Raw genomic sequence first — 18,799 nt, 5'->3', positions numbered from 1 at the left:
TTCCCCAAAATTGGTACTCACCAGGATAGATAAGCTTAAAAAGAAAAAAAAAACACACAGACACAAAAAGGAAAGCCATACGTCATAGTGCTGTTCTACCAAGATGGACAAACGTGGAGACATCGCCTTCACAATTATTTATTTCAGTGTCGATTAGAAAGAGCTTACTCTGATTCTGCTTCAGAGGAAGGTGTCAAGGTGGATTGTTGAATTGAAATCGGGGTGTGAAAGGCCTTCGACGTAGAGCATTTCAATCTTTGCTGTATAAATGTGAGATAAATAAATAAAACACTGAATTGTTTGTGTCATTATGTTTTATTTTTTATAACAGAAAACATAGTTTTCATTACTTTTTTCCATTATTTTTCAATTAAAGAAAGTAGAAGAACAAAGCATAGACTGCATTGCACTTTAATATATCAGTAGAAGATGGGATATCCCATACTGGGAACTCCAAAACAGCTCACACACACAGCATTTTGGTCCAGAGGACCTTTTGAGGAACTGACTCGACCACTGGAACAAGGAACTAAATTCAGCACTTCTGAGTAGCACGCCTTAATTTTTTACATTGATGTCGTTTTAAACATTGATCCCTGCTTTAGATGGATCTCATGGTTGCACCCCCCTCTACTGTCCACATGAACTCAAGGAGTTGGTGACGCAGAGGATGGTTCTCTGGGCTAAAGCAGTTCATGGAACGAAGGGCTCATTGATGCTCCCTTTACAAAGAAACGTACAACACTGATCACATGCTTCCATGCGTTCTTTACCAATACATCCCTCAGGGGGAGCAGCCCACAGTCAAAACCTTATGGCAACGACAAACTCCAAAAACAACATGGCGACTCTGGTAGTACCGATAATGTTCCTCTTGCACAAAAGACAAAACAGAGGCAGCAGTGGTCAATGAGGGCGTTAAACATACCACAACTGTAGGATGAAGAATTCAGCCATTGTTGTGTCAAAATGAACGCAGGGCATGGACAGAAGGCTCCGTCCGTATTCAGATCTACGTGACGTTGAGCATAAATGGGCCTTTAAAGCGTTTCCTGCACTAAGGAATCGTCCATAGGGACCTAAACTGTTGAATCGCAAAGGCTCGACGGCACACTGCAGTGCTCCGTGACCAAGTAGTTTACTTCAAAGAATGTTTGTCAAGTCTGTAAAGCTGTTTTTTTCCTCCATTAATCACACATAAGATGAAAGCTGCTGCATTCAAATTTAATTTGTTCAGTCATCCATTAAAATAGTTTGTCTCCTCGGCCACCAGTCCGTCCTCTCCCCCTCACCGTGCAGCCTCTTCTGAAAAGCCGTGTGGCAAATTGGAGCATCGACGCTGAATGACAATGAGTAAAATACAGGCGGGGGGAGGGAGGGGAAGTACATATTGAGGGCACAGTGAACTTAAGCAATTATATTAAAAAGTTATTAACATTGGAATGAGGCTCTCGCGTTGACGCCTGCTGCTAGGGGCTTCGGAGTGGAAGGAAACAGCAATAGTGGAAAGTGAAAAGGTACTGACCAGCAGGTTTTACGAACAAAAGCCGGCCGATCGCCATCCTCTACGCCTCCACCCAGTCAGCATGCATCTCCCACTCCAAAATCCTACGGAGCTGGAATCAAAGTTAATTATGCTTTTGCTGTGGTTTGCACAAATAATAAGTAATGGGCTGCCTGCTAATTAACCCTAAGAAACTGCTTCCTTTCAGTGCAGTAAGTGATATTTGGAGCCTTGTCTCCTTTTCCTTACACAATTAGCATTGCTCCTCCGAGCGTGACTAATAACGCTTTCATATGATAATGCTCCAGTACTTAGAAATGGGAGTTATGGGATACACTTTTTGAAATGCCAACCATGCGAGCAAGACTTTTTATCACCTATAAAGGTGTTAAAACCTCCCAAGCTTAAGGTTACAGACAAATGAGCGGGGTCTGAAATGTCATTTCAATGACTGTAATAATGACGTATTTTAATACAGCAGACATTAGTTTGGGCACACATGACTGTACCTGCCAGACACACAGGCCGCCCTTACATCGTACCATGACGTCTTTTTATAGCCTTTTTTGTCTTTCCCATGAGGAGTCTTCCACCTTCATCTTCATCAGCCTCTCTGGTCACATCTATCCTCTACATGTTCACAGCTACTGGAAGAGACGTTTTGATCTGCAGGTCAATCCATGAGTTTTAGACATTGCCGATAATGCTCTTATGGTGAGGGGTTTAGGCCATCAGAATTGAGCAGATGTGGAAGAGAATACTGTCCCCAAGTGATGTGTTGTTGAGGCTGCTCAAATCATATAGAAGCTTTGCACCGAAATGTGTTGTTTTGAGGTTAAACAACTGGATTACAAAATTGAACGATGCACCACGTCTGGGACTTCCTTCCGGTATCAACTGATCAGATATATCATCCCTGAAGCCTTTAAAGTAGCTCAAACAAACCTGTTTATCAACACAAAATGAAGCACTAAGTGATTTTGGCATGATGTTGGTTGCTGCATTGGCGTAACATCAAACGCTACCTTCACCTTCACCTTCTTCTGCCGCTTATCCGGGGTCGGGTCGCGGAGGCAGCATTCGGAGCAGGGAAGCCCAAACTTCCCGGTCTGCACAAACCTCCTCCAGCTCCTCCCGGGGGATCCCGAGGCGTTTCCAGGCCAGACTGGATCAAACGCTACTCTCCTCACGCTTTCTCCTCGTATCACACGTTAGTGACCTAAAGGGGCAACAAAGTTAGCAATACAACACTGAGTTTTGTTATTTCTTCTGAACAAACAGTCGGCTAGCATTCAGGCTAATGTTCACTTGAACATACCTCAGATGAATCACCACAAAATAGCGATGAAGCCGACTTCGGCTCCGGCCATTTCTTCTCCGTTGGTTCACACAATGAAGTAAGATTTTCAGCACTGATGCAAGAAGTTGCAAAAACACTGGAGATGGCATTTCCAAAACGACACTTGATATACAGTAAACAAAACACACCACGGCATCCAATGACGCTTAAGCTGTCTTTACGTGTGATGTCAGCAAACATTGTGAAGTACAGTCCCAATTCAAAGAAATCAGGTCAATCACATTGTAGTCGGTGGGAACTTCTTACTAGAAGGTACTCAAAACCAAGAGCAATTGAGATGGGTGAGAAAGGGAATTGGGCCTTACTCATGGATTGATAGTCACGTAGGGTTTGATGTAATAGGACAGTTTAAAACATACAAGAGCCACGAGCAGCTGCTTGGTTTCATTTTATTGAGTTAATAACAAACTGTAGGAGGCTTGAATCTCACCGGCTAATTTGACAACAGACAACAGCTTTCTCTGAAATGCTTTCATCTATTTTATCATTTTCTCTCGGCGACACACAGATTAGTGAAAGGAACAAGGTGGTACAAACAATCTTTTTCTATTCAAAATCGACAACACAGTTTGCCCTGTTCTAACCTCAGTTTACCTTCATTTGTGACTGGCATTTTCGCATCTCACCACTCGCTTCATCCATGTTCTGCCAACTGAGAACTAAATGAGTCCATTTCTACGTCAGACTGTGGTCAATCGCTGCCTTTAAAACCTTTTTGAGAGAACAGCTGCCATTACCGCTCTGTTAAAGTCGATGGAGAAACAAAAGCTAAACTGCACTCATTTCTGACGTCGGACTGGAAGGAAAGCAGCTCTCAATAGTCTGCCAAACACACCGAGTGTAAATCCTCAAGTGCTCTCCAGCTCACAGAGATAAGGCCTTGCAGCGGGAGAGGAAGGCGACATAAAGGGTCCCTGTAGAAGGTAACTAACAAGGGCATTTCAGGTAAGAAAACGTAATGAGCTACGAATGCAGAGCTGCTGAAAAGCATCCTTGTACTAATTAAAATGAAAGGATTATCTTATGTCTTTTAATGTGCCGCAGAGTACAAATGGTCAGAACGGTGCACTGAAGTTGCTCTCCGACGTGCTTATCGGCCGTGAACTTATCGGAACATTTCTCAGGGGACTCTTAAAATGCAAATGTTATCTCGGATGAAGTGGACATCGAGGGCGCTTCAGCGAGTCAATGCACGCCATGCGTGAAAAAAGTTCAGGTGAAGGTTCTTGGCTAGTTTGCCAGCCATGTCGAGTCATGAATGTGTGCGTGCCTCATGACTGATTCAGAGAAACGCCCACTTAACTAAAAGACTCAGGAAGCAGAGTTAGACGAGTCAGAGTATTGAGGTTGGCATTGGAAGAATGGACAAGATCAGAAGTGAGACCATCTAAGTGTCAGCCATCGAAGCATTTTGCAGACAAGTTTGTGTGGGTGGACAGTTCGGACATAGACAGAACAGACAGTGAGCATGTTCACGTGGCGGCTCAGAAGACCACATTAATGTGTTAGATCAGCTAAATTCAGACTTTTAAAGTGCATGTGAACATCTCAGTCCCACTACAGGGGAGAAATTTGAATTTCTCTTAGTCGGATTACACAACCTGGCTAACGCGGCTAATAGCTGGACCAAGCTAGCATGTAGCCAAGTAGCTTGACTGTGATTGGACTGGCTGATGTGCCGCTGTGCAAACTTCAGCAACGCAGCGGAACTAAACAAACTTGTGTGACAAACCTGATATCAGTCGTGTTTTGCAACTTGCGCTGATGACGCTGATCTGTTGACGTGTAGATTTGTCATCAGCCACATTCACGCTGGTTATTTAGATTGTTCTCACAAGAACATAAGAGGATGTGATTTTTTAGTTATAGGAGATGACATTACTTCTGTTAGCGTGGTTGCTAAGTGAGTCGGTGATCAAAAGCGAGACTGTGTACTTAAGTTATTCAACATCATTCTTGTAACACAAAGACGACAGTCTCCTGAATAGTGGGCTACTCTTTGCATGTACACGTACCGAGTGTTGGGTCAAGAATCCCGGAGATGATAAAGGGAAAGAACCAGCAAGGTTCATGGATACGGAAGGTAGGTGTGACAACGGAGGGTGATGAAGATACGTTTGCTGTAGAAACACCTGCTATACTGCAGTGGGCATTCTCATGTTCCTCACAATTTATGTCCACAAGTCAATCTATAGACCGTGGAAATGCGGATACACAGTGCTCTTTGTGGAGTTAGCTGTGCTGGAAATGTGAAGGTTGTTTTATCGTGTCAAGTCTGTCTCTTTGCAAAGTCAGTCAACGCTGTGATCACGTTTAATTGAAAGTTTCAGGAAATGTTCATAGTTAGATGACAAGTTTTTGAGTTTCACTTGAACGGCTCTTGAACGAATCCTCATTCACTGGAAGCGTTTACATGAACCACACAAGAATCAAGATTAGGACGACAGATTAATTGTGTTGCATTTTCATTCTACATTTATGAGTGCATATTTTGTGAGAGTCCTTTTTAATGTCTAAACTCAAGCTAACCATGATCCTAAGGGTGGAAAATTGACATGAAATACTTACTTTTGTTGATTCTACAAAACTGAGTGAGTCTCTCTGTGACACGAGTACAGAGCAAATGGTACTCCAAGTCATCTCAGGTCACTGGTGATTTAGATGCATAATTCAAATCACCGTGTCGACTAATACCAACGGATGAAAGCCAAAAAGTGGAGGGTTCCATTGATGTATGGAAAGTTAGTGACTGTGTCATCGGTATAGGGCTGGGGATGACAGCTGAGGAGTAAAGCCCCATTGAAAAATGAAAGCTAACCTAGAGAAGGTTATGGCTCTTTGGTGTGGGAGAGTCTTGAGGTGAAAAGCAAATACAACTGAGGCTAGACTGTGACAAAAGACTGAAAGATTATAATGCTGCATGTTTTCACGGGTGAATCTCTAAGCTCTGAGTAAAACCTTTGAAAGGATCAGAGATTTCCATCCTCGGTGAATACCAACAACTGTATAGGTTTTCTAAAAATGATCCGACTCCTGCTTCGCTTTAATCCCCATTACAAAACTGTCACGCAGGTGAAGGTTTTTATCTATAAAAGCAGCAGCGATTCATTGATAAAAGCCAGGGCAGTGAGCGTGTGTGCTCCTGTGTGTGGTATGCACACCAGGGGTCCCCATTAGTAGCTGTGACCCTTTGATGGTCTGCTCTAGATCTGCAGGCCAAGAGCACACACACATGCTCCCAATTGAAACTTTAAAAGCTAAGTGCAGCGTGCAAGACAACATGGAGAGATACCAAAAACCCACTTCCTGAAGCACATTTCCGACTGAACAACAATTAAATGTTGGCAGAAGTCTCAAAGTAAAATTCACCTTATTATTGCAGTACAAGATGCAATACAAATGAATGACAACATCTAAAAGCTCGCACAGCCATTTCATTTTGCAAGCACAAAGACCACCTGTGGACACTTGACCTGGCCTCTGATCCCTCTGATTCCCCAGTGACATCTCTCAGCAGCCCTGTTTCGGAATGCCATTCTTCGTTTAGTTGCTCATATTCATTATTTTTGAGCAAAAACGGAGGGTGTCATCAGGCATCTTTTTATTTCTCCCTAAAGGCACCTTGGTTACATAACCCAGTAAAGAGAACTTGAGGCGAATTCAAGAGATGAATGGTTCTGCTACAGCAGACCTTGACAATGACTTTGCTTGTATTTTTGTGGCCCCCATGAAGTCAGACGATGAAATTGATATACAATTTTTCACACAATTTCTTTGTCCTGTTTCATCTTAACCATTAGAGAATCAGAATCAGAATCAAATTTATTGCCATGGTCTATGGGGATCCCAACAACTAGGAAAGTGCTTTGTCATAAGATAAAATAAAATAAAATAAAATAACAAAGGCTGATCACGAATTCAACAGTCGAGGGGAAGAAGCGAGAGGTTCTGGTCTGGCTCGACCGTAGCCTCCTGCCAGAGGGAAGAGGAACAAACAGACAGTGAGAAGGGTCGGTTCTGATCCGACCTGCACGTCTCTGGGTCCTGGAGACATACAGGTCCTGAAGAGGTGGCAGGCTGCAACCCATCACCTTCTCAGCAGAACTACTTCCACTTGAAATGTATGTATGTATGTATGTATGTTCTTTTTTTCAACCGACCAAGCTTCCTCTTTTGTTCATCATTTTTGTACTTGGTGTTCCTTTCAAATGCATTGAAAGAATATTGTTGTAACGTACAATACATTGTAATGTACCTCTTGAGGAAAATGTGACAGGGAAACAGAGGCAACGTTGTCGAAGGCGGTGGTCGGTGAGGCTGGAGGATGGAAAAGTTCCGGCATTATGTTTTTGTCGTGTCTCATTAGGGCTACGTATCGGATAGTAACCGCAACACTGACCCCTCGCTTTCGGTGGCGGTACTGCTAGATGTGGTCCGCACCCGTAAGCTTTGTGGAAACGTGCAGCAATACAGACAACATGTACGCAGAGCACAGATAGAAGGCTCCTTATCTGGATCTGTGTGTAACAATGAAAATAAATGGGCCTTTACCTGTGCTACAGCATGTTGGAACCATGAAAGAATTGGATGAAGACACACCAGCACAAACACATTCCCACCAGTGTCACAGTATGCTGATATAAATAAAGTATGGCATGATAGCAGAGCCCGACAGTTCGTCCACAGCTCCCTCCTGATTCTTGATCTTTAGTCCTCAACTACTCATGAGGCAAACATAAACGACCGAGCACACAGTTTTTGTTCTGAGGCCAGACACCGCAATGTTCTCTCCTTTCGCTAAACTTCAAAAGAGTCCTCTGGGGAGAAGCTTCACAATGTACATTAGAGTTTTTGCAGAACTGCCGCGGAGTCCCAAACCAACCAAGAAGCAGACAGAAAGTTTCCCTCCAGCTATTTATTTTAAAGTTCTCTTCTTGTTATTTCTTCTGCTATTACCGGGCCTCTCCTTCCTACCTCGCTTTGGCACTTGGGTTTTTACTTTTCCTCTGTTTGATATCCTCCTCTTCTTCATCCCAGCTTTACCTTTGTGGTACACTCAAACAGAGGAGCTTAAATCATAACAGGGATGTTGGCTTTGCCAAGCACTATCTATTAATATTGAAGTAGAACTTGCAGTGCCAGCAATTTTTTTAAAATGTTTTTATTAGGCTTCCATCATACCGCTGCTAATCCTTTCAGTTTTGAGTCGATTTTTGGTCGCCCTTCTCATTACGTTCGTATTTTTAATTCACATTCCCGACTGTATTTGCTTATCAACACTCCTCAATCACGTACCTGTACTTTCTGAGCATCTGATCGGTTCTGCTTACCTTTCTCAGTCACATCCCATTATCCCAAATCCGTCTTACTTTCACTCTGCTTCCATGTGGCTCTAAGAACAGCAGCCCAACTCTGCATCTCTCTTCACAGATGTGAATAAAGTCAAGGAGTTTTCATCTCAAAACTGGCATGTGTTTGATGTCTTTTTTTTTTTTTTCTCCAGGAATGGGTGACCGCCACAGATCTGCTCATATCTCTGGACCGTCTCAACACATTTGGGGATGAGATTTTCATGGACGCCAAAGTGTTGCAGTCGTATTTCTACGCCATCTCTGATTTCTCTGTGGGCGGACGGTAAGAGGCACTTTGTTGAATCCCAACCGTCATAAAGTTGTGGTGCTGCAATTATGTTTTGTATTCCTGACCACCACTCAGACGTCTGAGACAACCTCAGATTCACTTCTACAGTTAAACATCAATGGCCTAAGCCACAAATCCGTCCTCAAAGGGCCACATTAAGTGAATGGTTGTTTTGTGCGTTGTCATTTGGTGAGTCTTGTAATCGGCGTTCCATTGATCAACTTTGACTCCAGGTTGCTTCAGCTAACTTCTACTTTAAAACCGAAAACATTTTTTGAGCCGTTTTTGCAGATTGAAGTTGGATAACCCGCAGGTCCAGTATTCTAAATGACTTGGTTCAGTGGCTTCTTGAAAGGTGCCGCTGGACTTCACGCAGTAAATGAAGAAGACCTGTACGCTCTGAAATAAGACATATGGTGTTTGTATTGAAACAAAGCTGGTATAGTGTACTTGCACCTGGGTTTAGAATCATACTCTTAGACCTATGAGTCCTTGGTGTAACTTTAGCACCCCTTTAAATGATGCTGCAAAAGTTGGCTATTTCCTGTGTTCTCCCTTGGTAAAGGTAATTCAACCAAGGCAAGCCAACGCTTAACTTCTTTTTTCGCAACTCAGTGACCTATTTCCTCCCTCTTTTGTCTCTTTCAAACTCTCCTCTTACTCACTTCCTCATCACACATGCCAAGCAACACCTTGTTCTCAGTCAGTCTTTGCACAAGTGACAAGAACAACTTTAGCTTCAGCATCACACTATCGATGCCAAGTTTTAAATCAAGATTGATTTATTTTTTGATTCCTGAAGGGCATGACACCTAGGACTTGGGTGCACCTTGGAACTGCGGACAGAAGTGGACGATGGAACAGTGGAGATGAAGCCTTCAGAGGAATGTACATAAACTTTATCTGACAGCTGTCATAAACGCTCTGCATCGCAGCAGCAGCATGACAAATTATCTCGCGTTGTCGCAACACCTAAGGGAGAGAAATTGATGACAACACGTGAGATTCGTATCACTGCCTTTAACGCACAGAGCTTGACAACTCAGTCCTGTTCAAGAGCCGGGATTTATCATTAATTGATGCGCCGAGTGAACGATTTTTGTGATTTACGACTTGAGTTTTTGTTCATCATCGAGTTCCTCCACGCTGGACGACGTTGAAAAGCTACATCTGAACTGGTCTTGTTATGGATTGATGCAGTAAATTATTGAGAGCGACAAGTGGGATTACGCCTCGGGCAGGCAGATCTTTGATAGTCGGCTGAATCTGACAGCCGCTCTGTGACAAGTCTCTGTCCTCAATCACAACCGCTTTACAGGTCCCAGTCACACAGGAACCTGGCGTGCGTGCATGAGGGATTTGCTGCCACCAGTATTTTATGAGTTGTCGTGGATCAAACTTTTTTCTCCATTCGATTGTAAATGTCCAGCAGATGCAGACAATTTTGGCAGCAGCTAGTCTTTGATACAATCCTCGGGCTGAAAGCTTTGACAATAGAATGGTGTTCAACATCACTTCAACACATCCATGATCACTTTCTTGGTTCATTCATCATTAGACAGAACAGACAAGGGATGTTCCATGGCACTGAAAGTGTGTGGAGTGAAAATCTGAGTGGTCAATATAAGAGGAATTACATACTTGGATTGGTCACGTACTAGTTAACGTTAAAGGCAGAACTTGAGAGGAAAAAGTTGCTCACCATCCACACATATATAACGTATAAATATCACGCAGCTTTCCAAACATACATGATCGCATACAAAATTAACACACGTGTTAATATTGTATGTCCACGCACATGCGTACACATACACGCACAGGTACATACTGTACACATGTAATTACATACAGAAAAATGCATGGATGCACATACTCCACGCACATATACATGTGCACCGCACGCGTGAATAAATACACACAAAACCAGGCGCACACAAAACATGCTCAGCTAATAATCAATAATTCAATGATTCAACAGGATGTACATAGATGTTTTTGTTGCTGAAACTGTGAGAAGAGCATGTTACCCACTGCTGTTGCTGAGGGGAAATCAAAAGTGAGAGATTTTTTTGATGACATGAAGTGACAACCACACACAGTGTGAACACCCTCTGACAGTCACCTTTCCTCAGCTCTCAAATCCGCTCACTGTGAGAGACGAATTTGGGGACAAGGAGATGTCGTAACGTCTTGCCCTTGTTACCCCTCAGATGCAAGTGTCACGGTCACGCCAGCGAGTGTGGAGAAGGCGAACACGGCGGTCTTGTGTGTGTCTGCCAACATCACACCGTTGGTGAGGACTGTCAGAGATGTCACCCCTTCTACCAGGACAGACCATGGGCCCGGGCCACCGGGGACTCTGCCAACGAGTGTTTGAGTGAGTAGCCTTTCTTTTATCCCTCTTACAAACCGACTGCTTGCAGGCAGCCGGAGACAAAGACAAACAATCCACAGTGACAAGTGGCTGTCTCCCAAAATCCCACTTCACCTGACATGTCGACAGAAAGGCTCCAGACTTTTGAAGTGACTGGATCACTGAGGTCCGGATCACTTTTGATGATGACGAAATCTCTGCTTTCATGATTTACAAACATTACAACTTACAAAATGTTGCACAGCATGTTGCCACAGCTTCATTAAAAATGTATTTTAGACCCCTCAGTTCTTCCACCACCAAACCAAGGTCCTGTCATAGAGGCTGTTGCCAGGACAACGATATTCAAACAGGGCATCCTTAGTCCACCAACGTATCCTGGGTCTGCCCCATGGCTTCCTCCTATTTGGAGATGACTGATCCACTTCAGCTGGTGGCCTATCTTGATGTAATGGAGTTGTGTAATGGAGAAGTACTCTCCCAAATGACTCTCACCCTGTCTCCAGGGGAGAGTCCAGCCACCGCGTCGAGATGTATAACTTTGGCCATTAATACCAACGGTCATATTAGGTAGTGAAAAGGTAGTGAAAAGAGTATTTGGGATCAAACATCCAGAGAGGGTGGTTGAGATGAAAGCAGGTGAGTGCAGGTAGGGAGAATCAAGAGTAGTCAGAGTAGTAGCATGAGTGAACAATGGGTGTAGGGGGAGTTAGCAGTCACGAGCTCTTGTGGATTTTACTTGGTACGTATCGCACCAACCCATCTTCACTCCCATGGTGTAATATATTGATGTTGGGAAAGTGGACTTTTGCGCCCAGTACTGCCGCTGAATGCCACCTTTTTTATTCCGTGTTGATGCATAGGCAGTGTAAAGGAGCAAAAAACGTTTCGAGTTCCAGGTGGGGGAGTGTGGATCACAAAAGGTGCAGGGCGATGAGAGTCCCCACATCAACATATGACACCATGATAACACCGTAATATCCCAAAGCAGATGCTCATATGAGGTGCTTTATATACCAAGCGGCATGAAATGGAACATCCAGACCAAATAGTGCACTACATCATGGCTTAACCCTAAACTCCATCTTCTGTTTTCGTGACCCACTTCCATTGCAGGCGAGGAAAGACTGCAGAAGGCAAAACAGGCTTCAAATGAATGGCTGATGTATCAACGTGTGTCTACTTGGCAATACTATATGATACTATTCTACACCTCAGTCCAATAGGAAATATTCTTTGGAAATAAGATGTTACTTGGTGAAGTCTAGATACTATTTTAATCTTTATATTATTTTTCTTTGTTCAATGCTCTGGAGTAGCACTGCTGAGCCTTCACTGGCCTGCTGGCCATTTTGGTGCTCATCCAGCCACATCATCAGTCTGACAAGTAATAAACCCAGGGATATCACATGACCCATGTAAAGGTCAGTTGATCCCGTCTGGTCACAGACTTGATCTTGCCACTGGAGATTTTTTTTTTTTTTTCAATTAAGCCCTGACCCTTGTGGAACTCTTTGGCATATGGTCCCATTCCACCACTGGTGATGTCCAGAAGATTATTTAGCGACACGTTCTTCCAGATGAACTTTGGAGGCTCTGTTGTGTGGTTGTTGTGTTTTTATGTTGAATGTTATTTTAATAATGACACCAATGTCCAGTAGACTGAATAATTTGAGTAGGCAGCAATTACACCCACAAATGCGGTACTTTGAACCCTCTAATGGAGACAATGGAGTTTTTTTCTTGCTACTCAACTGTTCCAAAATTTGTCAATAGAAATACTAGAAGTAGTAGGATTAGACTAGAAACTTAGATGATGCCACAGAGACAAGAGACCATTTGAAACCATCTGCACATGTTATTGCACCATGTCTTGATCCTCTGTTGCCCATGCACATTTACCATTACACACACACTTTTGTATTGCTATCCCTTCACATTGTGAGGTTTCTCATTGACATAATGCTTCCCCCAGCCTCTCATCCTAAACCTAACCATCCAAAACAAATGGCTAAACTGAAACTGGACTCTGAACCAAACTTCAACCCAATTATAAAGATCCACTTATTTTGAAGTATTCATCCTCAAATTGATGTTTGGACCTGTGGGGACCGACAAAAAGTCCCTTCACAAGGATACTGTACTGTCCCCACAAGGCAGAAAAAAAAATTCAGATTTTTGGAAATCCAGAGCTTGAACTCCCCCGAAAAAAGCCGAAAAAAACATAACGTGCGCGGAATGATCAGCTGACCCACAACGCGCTTTGTTATTGTGTATAACTCAGCCTCTGTATGCAGACGTGTCCCGACACCTCCGAGGCTGGAGCGGGCACTCCAGGGTTTGATGTCCTGTTGTCAGCTGGAGCTGGGACAGGGATGAGGCGAGTGTGGGACAGAGCCTTACTTGGTTTATGACTTTGTCACAGCCAAACTGCACAGAAGTGCACATTCAGAGCTGGACACGCACCGAGCACCTCTTCACTTCTGGAGAGACGTCACTCACTCGGCAACCCCTCCCACATGCAGCGGCCACACACATAGAGGAACAGCGCACCTGCAGCAGACACTCTACATTCACTCCTACAAAAGCCTATTTTAAGGCTTGGAACGCATTGTTTGTTTTTCCATTCATTGTAATGGGAAAAATCGATTCAGATTTCATACAAATCGCTTCTTGAGCGGCCGTCTGGAACGGATTGTGGTCAAGAGCCGAGGTATATATATATATATATATATATATATATATATATATATATATATATATATAAATACATTCAGAGTAGTGGAAACCCTGGCCATTGTGTAGTGAAAAACATCCCTGAACAAAAGCAAACAGATGCTTTTGTTTGCTTTTGTTCAGGGATTCCTCCATGTTTGTTGTTGTTGTTATCATCCTAGCTGCGACGTGTCTTGTGCATCAGTGTGATTAGTGGAGCAGGAACTCCAGGTTCCGTGTTGTCTGGAGAGCAAACTGTTCAATTAAATTAAAATAAAATAAAACTATTAAAGGCAATTACTATATATATATATATATATATATATATATATATATATATATATATATATATATATATATATATATATATATATATATATATATATATATATATATATATATATATATATATATATATATATAATTAATTAATTGTTGGGACTGTTATCAGGTTGTGCTCATCACAGTTTGCACTTTAACTCTGAAATGTCGAGGAAGGATTTGCGAACGGATGAGGCACATAAATTAGAGTGGCTTGCAAATTGTGCTCTTATTTTTATTACGCTGGGATTCTATTAAGTGCAAAGCGTGCTTTAATTACTCCTACTCTGTGTTCCAAGCAGATGGCGTCTTAAACCAAGCAGTGGCTGCCTGACTTAATCAATACAGTATGTGAAGAGATAAACACATGGTGTATAAAAGAGACGCCGCGTTGAAGCGTAGAACTGTTGAGCGTAATTGCTCATCTCTGTCAGGCACATAACTAATTTCGCTTGAGTTCACCCCTTTCAGCCCTTCATATTTGAGTCAGGCGCCTTCTTAATACCAGCTCGGTGTTTGGGGAAAATACCGTGATGCGAGTTGCGGAACTTACACTCAGGAAGTGGGCTATTTCAATAGCAAATTTGAAAAGGAAACACATGTAGTATGGATTATTGGATTTTGAGGATGTGTTTTTTGGGTTGGTCGATGTGAACCGGTCCTGTGGTCTGTCAAATAAACAAGTTTCTTCACAGGCGGCAAGCCGTCCTCCTCCAAAATTAGCCATCTGTCAGCACCCTTCTTTTGTGTCCTTACAAAATGACTTCACCAACTTCACCTTTAACACTGACTTCTGGAGTTATGATTGCAGACAATTCAGGTCATGTGTGTACACTAGCTAGCCCAAACTGAAGAGATCCTTTCACGTGACGGCAGTCAAATTCTATGGTGAGGGGTAAGGTTCGGAAGAGACCACCATCAGCTATGGTCACACTGTGTACACAGGATAGGGTCTCTTTCAACCTCTATCCAGCATGAGAAGCCAAGCAAGTATCAGCTTGATCAATGATAGTGATGTGGTTTGAGGATCCTTCAACACAGCCAAGTAGCTTCTTATGCCAAGTTGAGTCATATAGAGTCCTGTGAGTTAAAGTGAGTCTACTGTTAGTTACTTTTTTTTTCACCCCCAAGGTTCCCAAACCCTTGTAAGTCAGGCTTTGTGCCAAGAAAAAGAAACACCAAAATAGTTCTCAAATTAAAAAGCTGTGAGGAAAGTTTTGTAAACAATTGCTTCAAGTTTGGAGCTGGTTTCCTCAGCTCAGACATCCCATCGATAACAGTACGCTTCCAGTGTAGCAACTCATGAGAAGTGGATAACCGCGCCGGTAAACAAATATGGCAAATATGGCCGAGCTACGGCTGCAAAAGGGTTGTGAATCTGCGAATGTTGACCATATTCAGCGAAAATGTCGACCAGTGTGATGCCACGACGAGTAAAGCATTCTACAAACATTCTGAAGATTTATGTTTTGCAATTCAGGGATGTCCAGACATCCCACTGGCTAAAACACGGTTCTGGTGCCAATCCACCTTAAGGCTTTCCAGGTGTGCCGCTTGGGGTTCCAGAACCTAATTTTGAAATGATTGGCATGTTCAGATGGGAAAAAGTTAGTTCATGGCTAAAAGGTGCTTTGAGCTTGTGAACTGTGTCTGCGAAATATATACACAGATATCTCATACAAGACGCTTTGGACATAATCATCTTCTCTGTCTCCTCATAGTTTGTTGGATAAAAACAACTGTATATCATTTTGCTTGTCAGTTCACATCCGCCCAAGTAACACTTCTTAGCACACTCCCACTTTAGTTCCACGAAAACCTATATCAACACAGACTGGTTCATTACAAAGGTTCTGGGAGTCCAGAACAGCACTGGTTCCAGAACCAGAACTGGGTCGGTGTGAAAAGCCTTTCAGATAGATCAACAATACGTGCTTCAGACTCATGAAATACTTCCTGTAGATCACCAACCTGAGCGAGTCTCTGTGACCTGAGTTGCCAGAGGAAACAATTTTAACCAATGGAGTTGCTCAGAACAAATCTGGAGTCAGAAATCCAACTGAATCCAAACCTAGTCGGAAGAGCGAACCTTCTCAGCAGTGGGATTGGAACTACGTAGATGAGAAATTGTGCATTATTGCAACACTTTGAAAGCCTGTTTGAGAAAAGCCCTGACTACACTGGTGGAGCTGGATTGGAGCCACTGAGGTGTGAAGGCAAATAAAAGCTTGCAAACCGATGTTAATTATACATCACACAATGACGCAACACGGGAGCAACCCAGGAGGCCAGGTCGACAGCTCTTCATGGCCGGAGGCACCCTGAGAGACGCCAGCCCCTCATTCTGAACCCTGGTTCATCCCAAGGCCGTGGCACTTAACGCCACACCACCGGCGTCAAACCTACCAGTTGCAGGTAGAAACAGAACTGCTGATGGATGATTTATGTAACAAAGGAGCGGCAAAGCTCGGAACGCACACATCAAACTTCTTGTATTAATAATGAAAGGGATCAGAGGTGGGATTCCATGAATATTACATTTTGCTAACAGTCTGAATCGAGCAAGGATTTAAGATTCTTTACTGTCTGACGCTGCTGACGTTCTATGACTAGGAAGAAGGTTTAAGGAGAACCAAGTCTGGCGCTTTCATTTTATTAGACCTTCATTTAAAAGAAAAAGTTTTGGAGGGACAACGTGTGTCTGTCTTTCAACAGTTCCACTGAACCCTAAATGGTCTAGTAGAATGTTCCATGAACAAATATATTTTCTCTCTGCTCAGTGTTTGCAGTCTTTTTGCAGTTATTATTTCTGATATCATATCCTGGATGTCTCTCTTTTGACTGGTTCGCTCTATAAAAAAATAGCTCACCAAGGGGAGACATAATGTCGAGGTAAGAGTTAGCTCACAAGGCGCATTGTTTCACTGCAAAACAGCTTTTCAGTATACCAGGAAACATAAACCTTTTTCATCTCATTTGCTGAATATGAATTGTAAAACATTTTATTTAAGCAACAGTCCTGCATTGACAATGAATGGAATTGGAAATCAATGGGAACAAAATGTAGAAAGAATCTGAGATAAAATGGAACAATGGAATTATTTTATTCAATAAATAACCGGTTGAAAAATGCAGGGGAAAAAAAAAACATAACCACATGGTGATGGTGCTCCCCAAAGACCACATCAGCTGTGTAATGCAACACAGTGAATTGTGGTGTGTGATTTTAGATGCTTCGCCGTAATAATCACGACGTGTGTCTGTCTCTTCTTGTACTGGTGTCCTTGTGGGGACTCATTTTTGGAAACATACCTACTAGTGGGGAAGCTTTGCTTTGTTGACATTCTGCGATGTCCAAATCTCGATTTGAGGATTAAAACATCTAAATAACTGGGTCATAATAATTAGGTTATATCATAAGTTATGATGGGGACAGCATATACTAGATATACAAAACTGTGTGTGTGTGTATATACGCATGTCTATCCGAGCGAGGACCAATTTTAGAGATAGACTGAAGAGTTCTGTCACCCGGGAGACACTCGGAGTAGCGCCACTGCTTCTGCTTCCCTGCGCTGAGAGGCGTCAGTTGAGGTGTTTCGGGCATCTTTCTTTAGAGGTGTTTCAGGCCCAATCTGCTGGGAGGAGACAGAGGGGCGACCCAGGACCATGTGGAGGGATTATGTCTCTTCACTGGCCTGGGAGCGACTCAGGATCCTGCAGTCGGAGCTGGCGGATGTTGCATGAGAGAAGGGCGTCTGGCGTGTCCTTCTGAAGCTGATGCCCCTGCTGCCCGGCAACAGATCAGTGGATGAAGATGGATGGTTAATGGGTGGACACCTCCTCAGGGGGGCCCTTTTTCTCCAACCCCACAAGGTTCAACCTCAATTTGAGGATGGAGACTTCAAAACAACGAGGACAATATAATTGACTTTTAAGCACGGTCCAGAGTCCTGGTTAAGTGTATCCATGTGTTTTGGATGGTTAGGTTTAGGGTGAGGGGCTGTTATGCTCTATGTCAATGAGTGGCCACCACAAAGGTGGTGCGTGTGTGTTAGAGTTGTACTTGTGGGTACCAATTCTTGGAAACACAATTCCTTTTGAGGACTTTTTGCCAATTTGAGGATTAAAACTTCAAAATAACTGGGACATTATGATTTAATTTAAGTTTGGTAAGATAGTTGGAAAATAAAATTTGGTAAGATACAAACGTGTGTGTATGTGTCGAGGGGACATGTCAACATACTTATCTTGAGATTTTTATTTTTTTTTCTAACACAAATTAAGTATGACAATATATGTCATCCATATTTTTCCAAAGAACAGAAAATCCAAACAAGAAATATGGGAAGCTTCGTCCTTTATTTTTAACTGAATATGAGAACGTTGGAGCTGTGTTTTTTAAATGGACAAAACTGTAGCTGCTGAATTTAAAATCGGTGTGTATTTATCTGCGTCTTTACTTTCTGTGACTAAGAAATATATGTCGTAAAACAGATATTAATAGGAGGAATATTTAAGATCCCACTGACCTACAACACAGCCTCCAGTTCAGCATTGATTTGAGAGGTCCATGAGCCTTTTGAATGAAGCAAGTGTCCTTGCTCTGAAACCATGTGATAAACCCTGGTGTAGAGCGCCAACTCATCGATGCTGCTGAGTTGCTTCAAACACATTTCTATCAGCTCATTGTAGCAAGTGGTAAATCCATGTTTCGTGACATAATGCCTTGCCCCATCTTGAACAAGTGTACTTAAGAGACAAGTGGGGAAACACACCCGGGCTTGTGCAAAGCTGAGAGGATAATAGCCCATCACTCTGCTCAAAAATGATTCCCCCCGGAGATGGAAATTCATTTATAGAGCCAGAGAGCGGCTGCAGG

At 42.9% G+C, this 18,799-nt stretch overlaps 1 protein-coding gene across 2 annotated transcripts in view; it reads left to right on the top strand.

Moving 5' to 3' along the window:
• lamc3 (laminin, gamma 3) overlaps positions 1–18,799 on the top strand; it is a 143,558-nt gene that overhangs the window by 22,880 nt on the left and 101,879 nt on the right. For both annotated transcript variants that reach the window (XM_053853530.1, XM_053853529.1), the window contains exons 3-4: positions 8,368–8,498; positions 10,718–10,884. In XM_053853530.1, coding sequence (XP_053709505.1) covers positions 8,368–8,498; positions 10,718–10,884 — 298 coding nt within the window. The remainder of the gene's footprint in view (positions 1–8,367; positions 8,499–10,717; positions 10,885–18,799) is intronic.

This window comes from Synchiropus splendidus, chromosome 1 (assembly GCF_027744825.2).
Source record: "Synchiropus splendidus isolate RoL2022-P1 chromosome 1, RoL_Sspl_1.0, whole genome shotgun sequence".
Classification (NCBI taxonomy): Eukaryota; Metazoa; Chordata; class Actinopteri; order Syngnathiformes; family Callionymidae; genus Synchiropus; species Synchiropus splendidus.
This window is presented reverse-complemented; position numbering and strand designations above follow the sequence as displayed.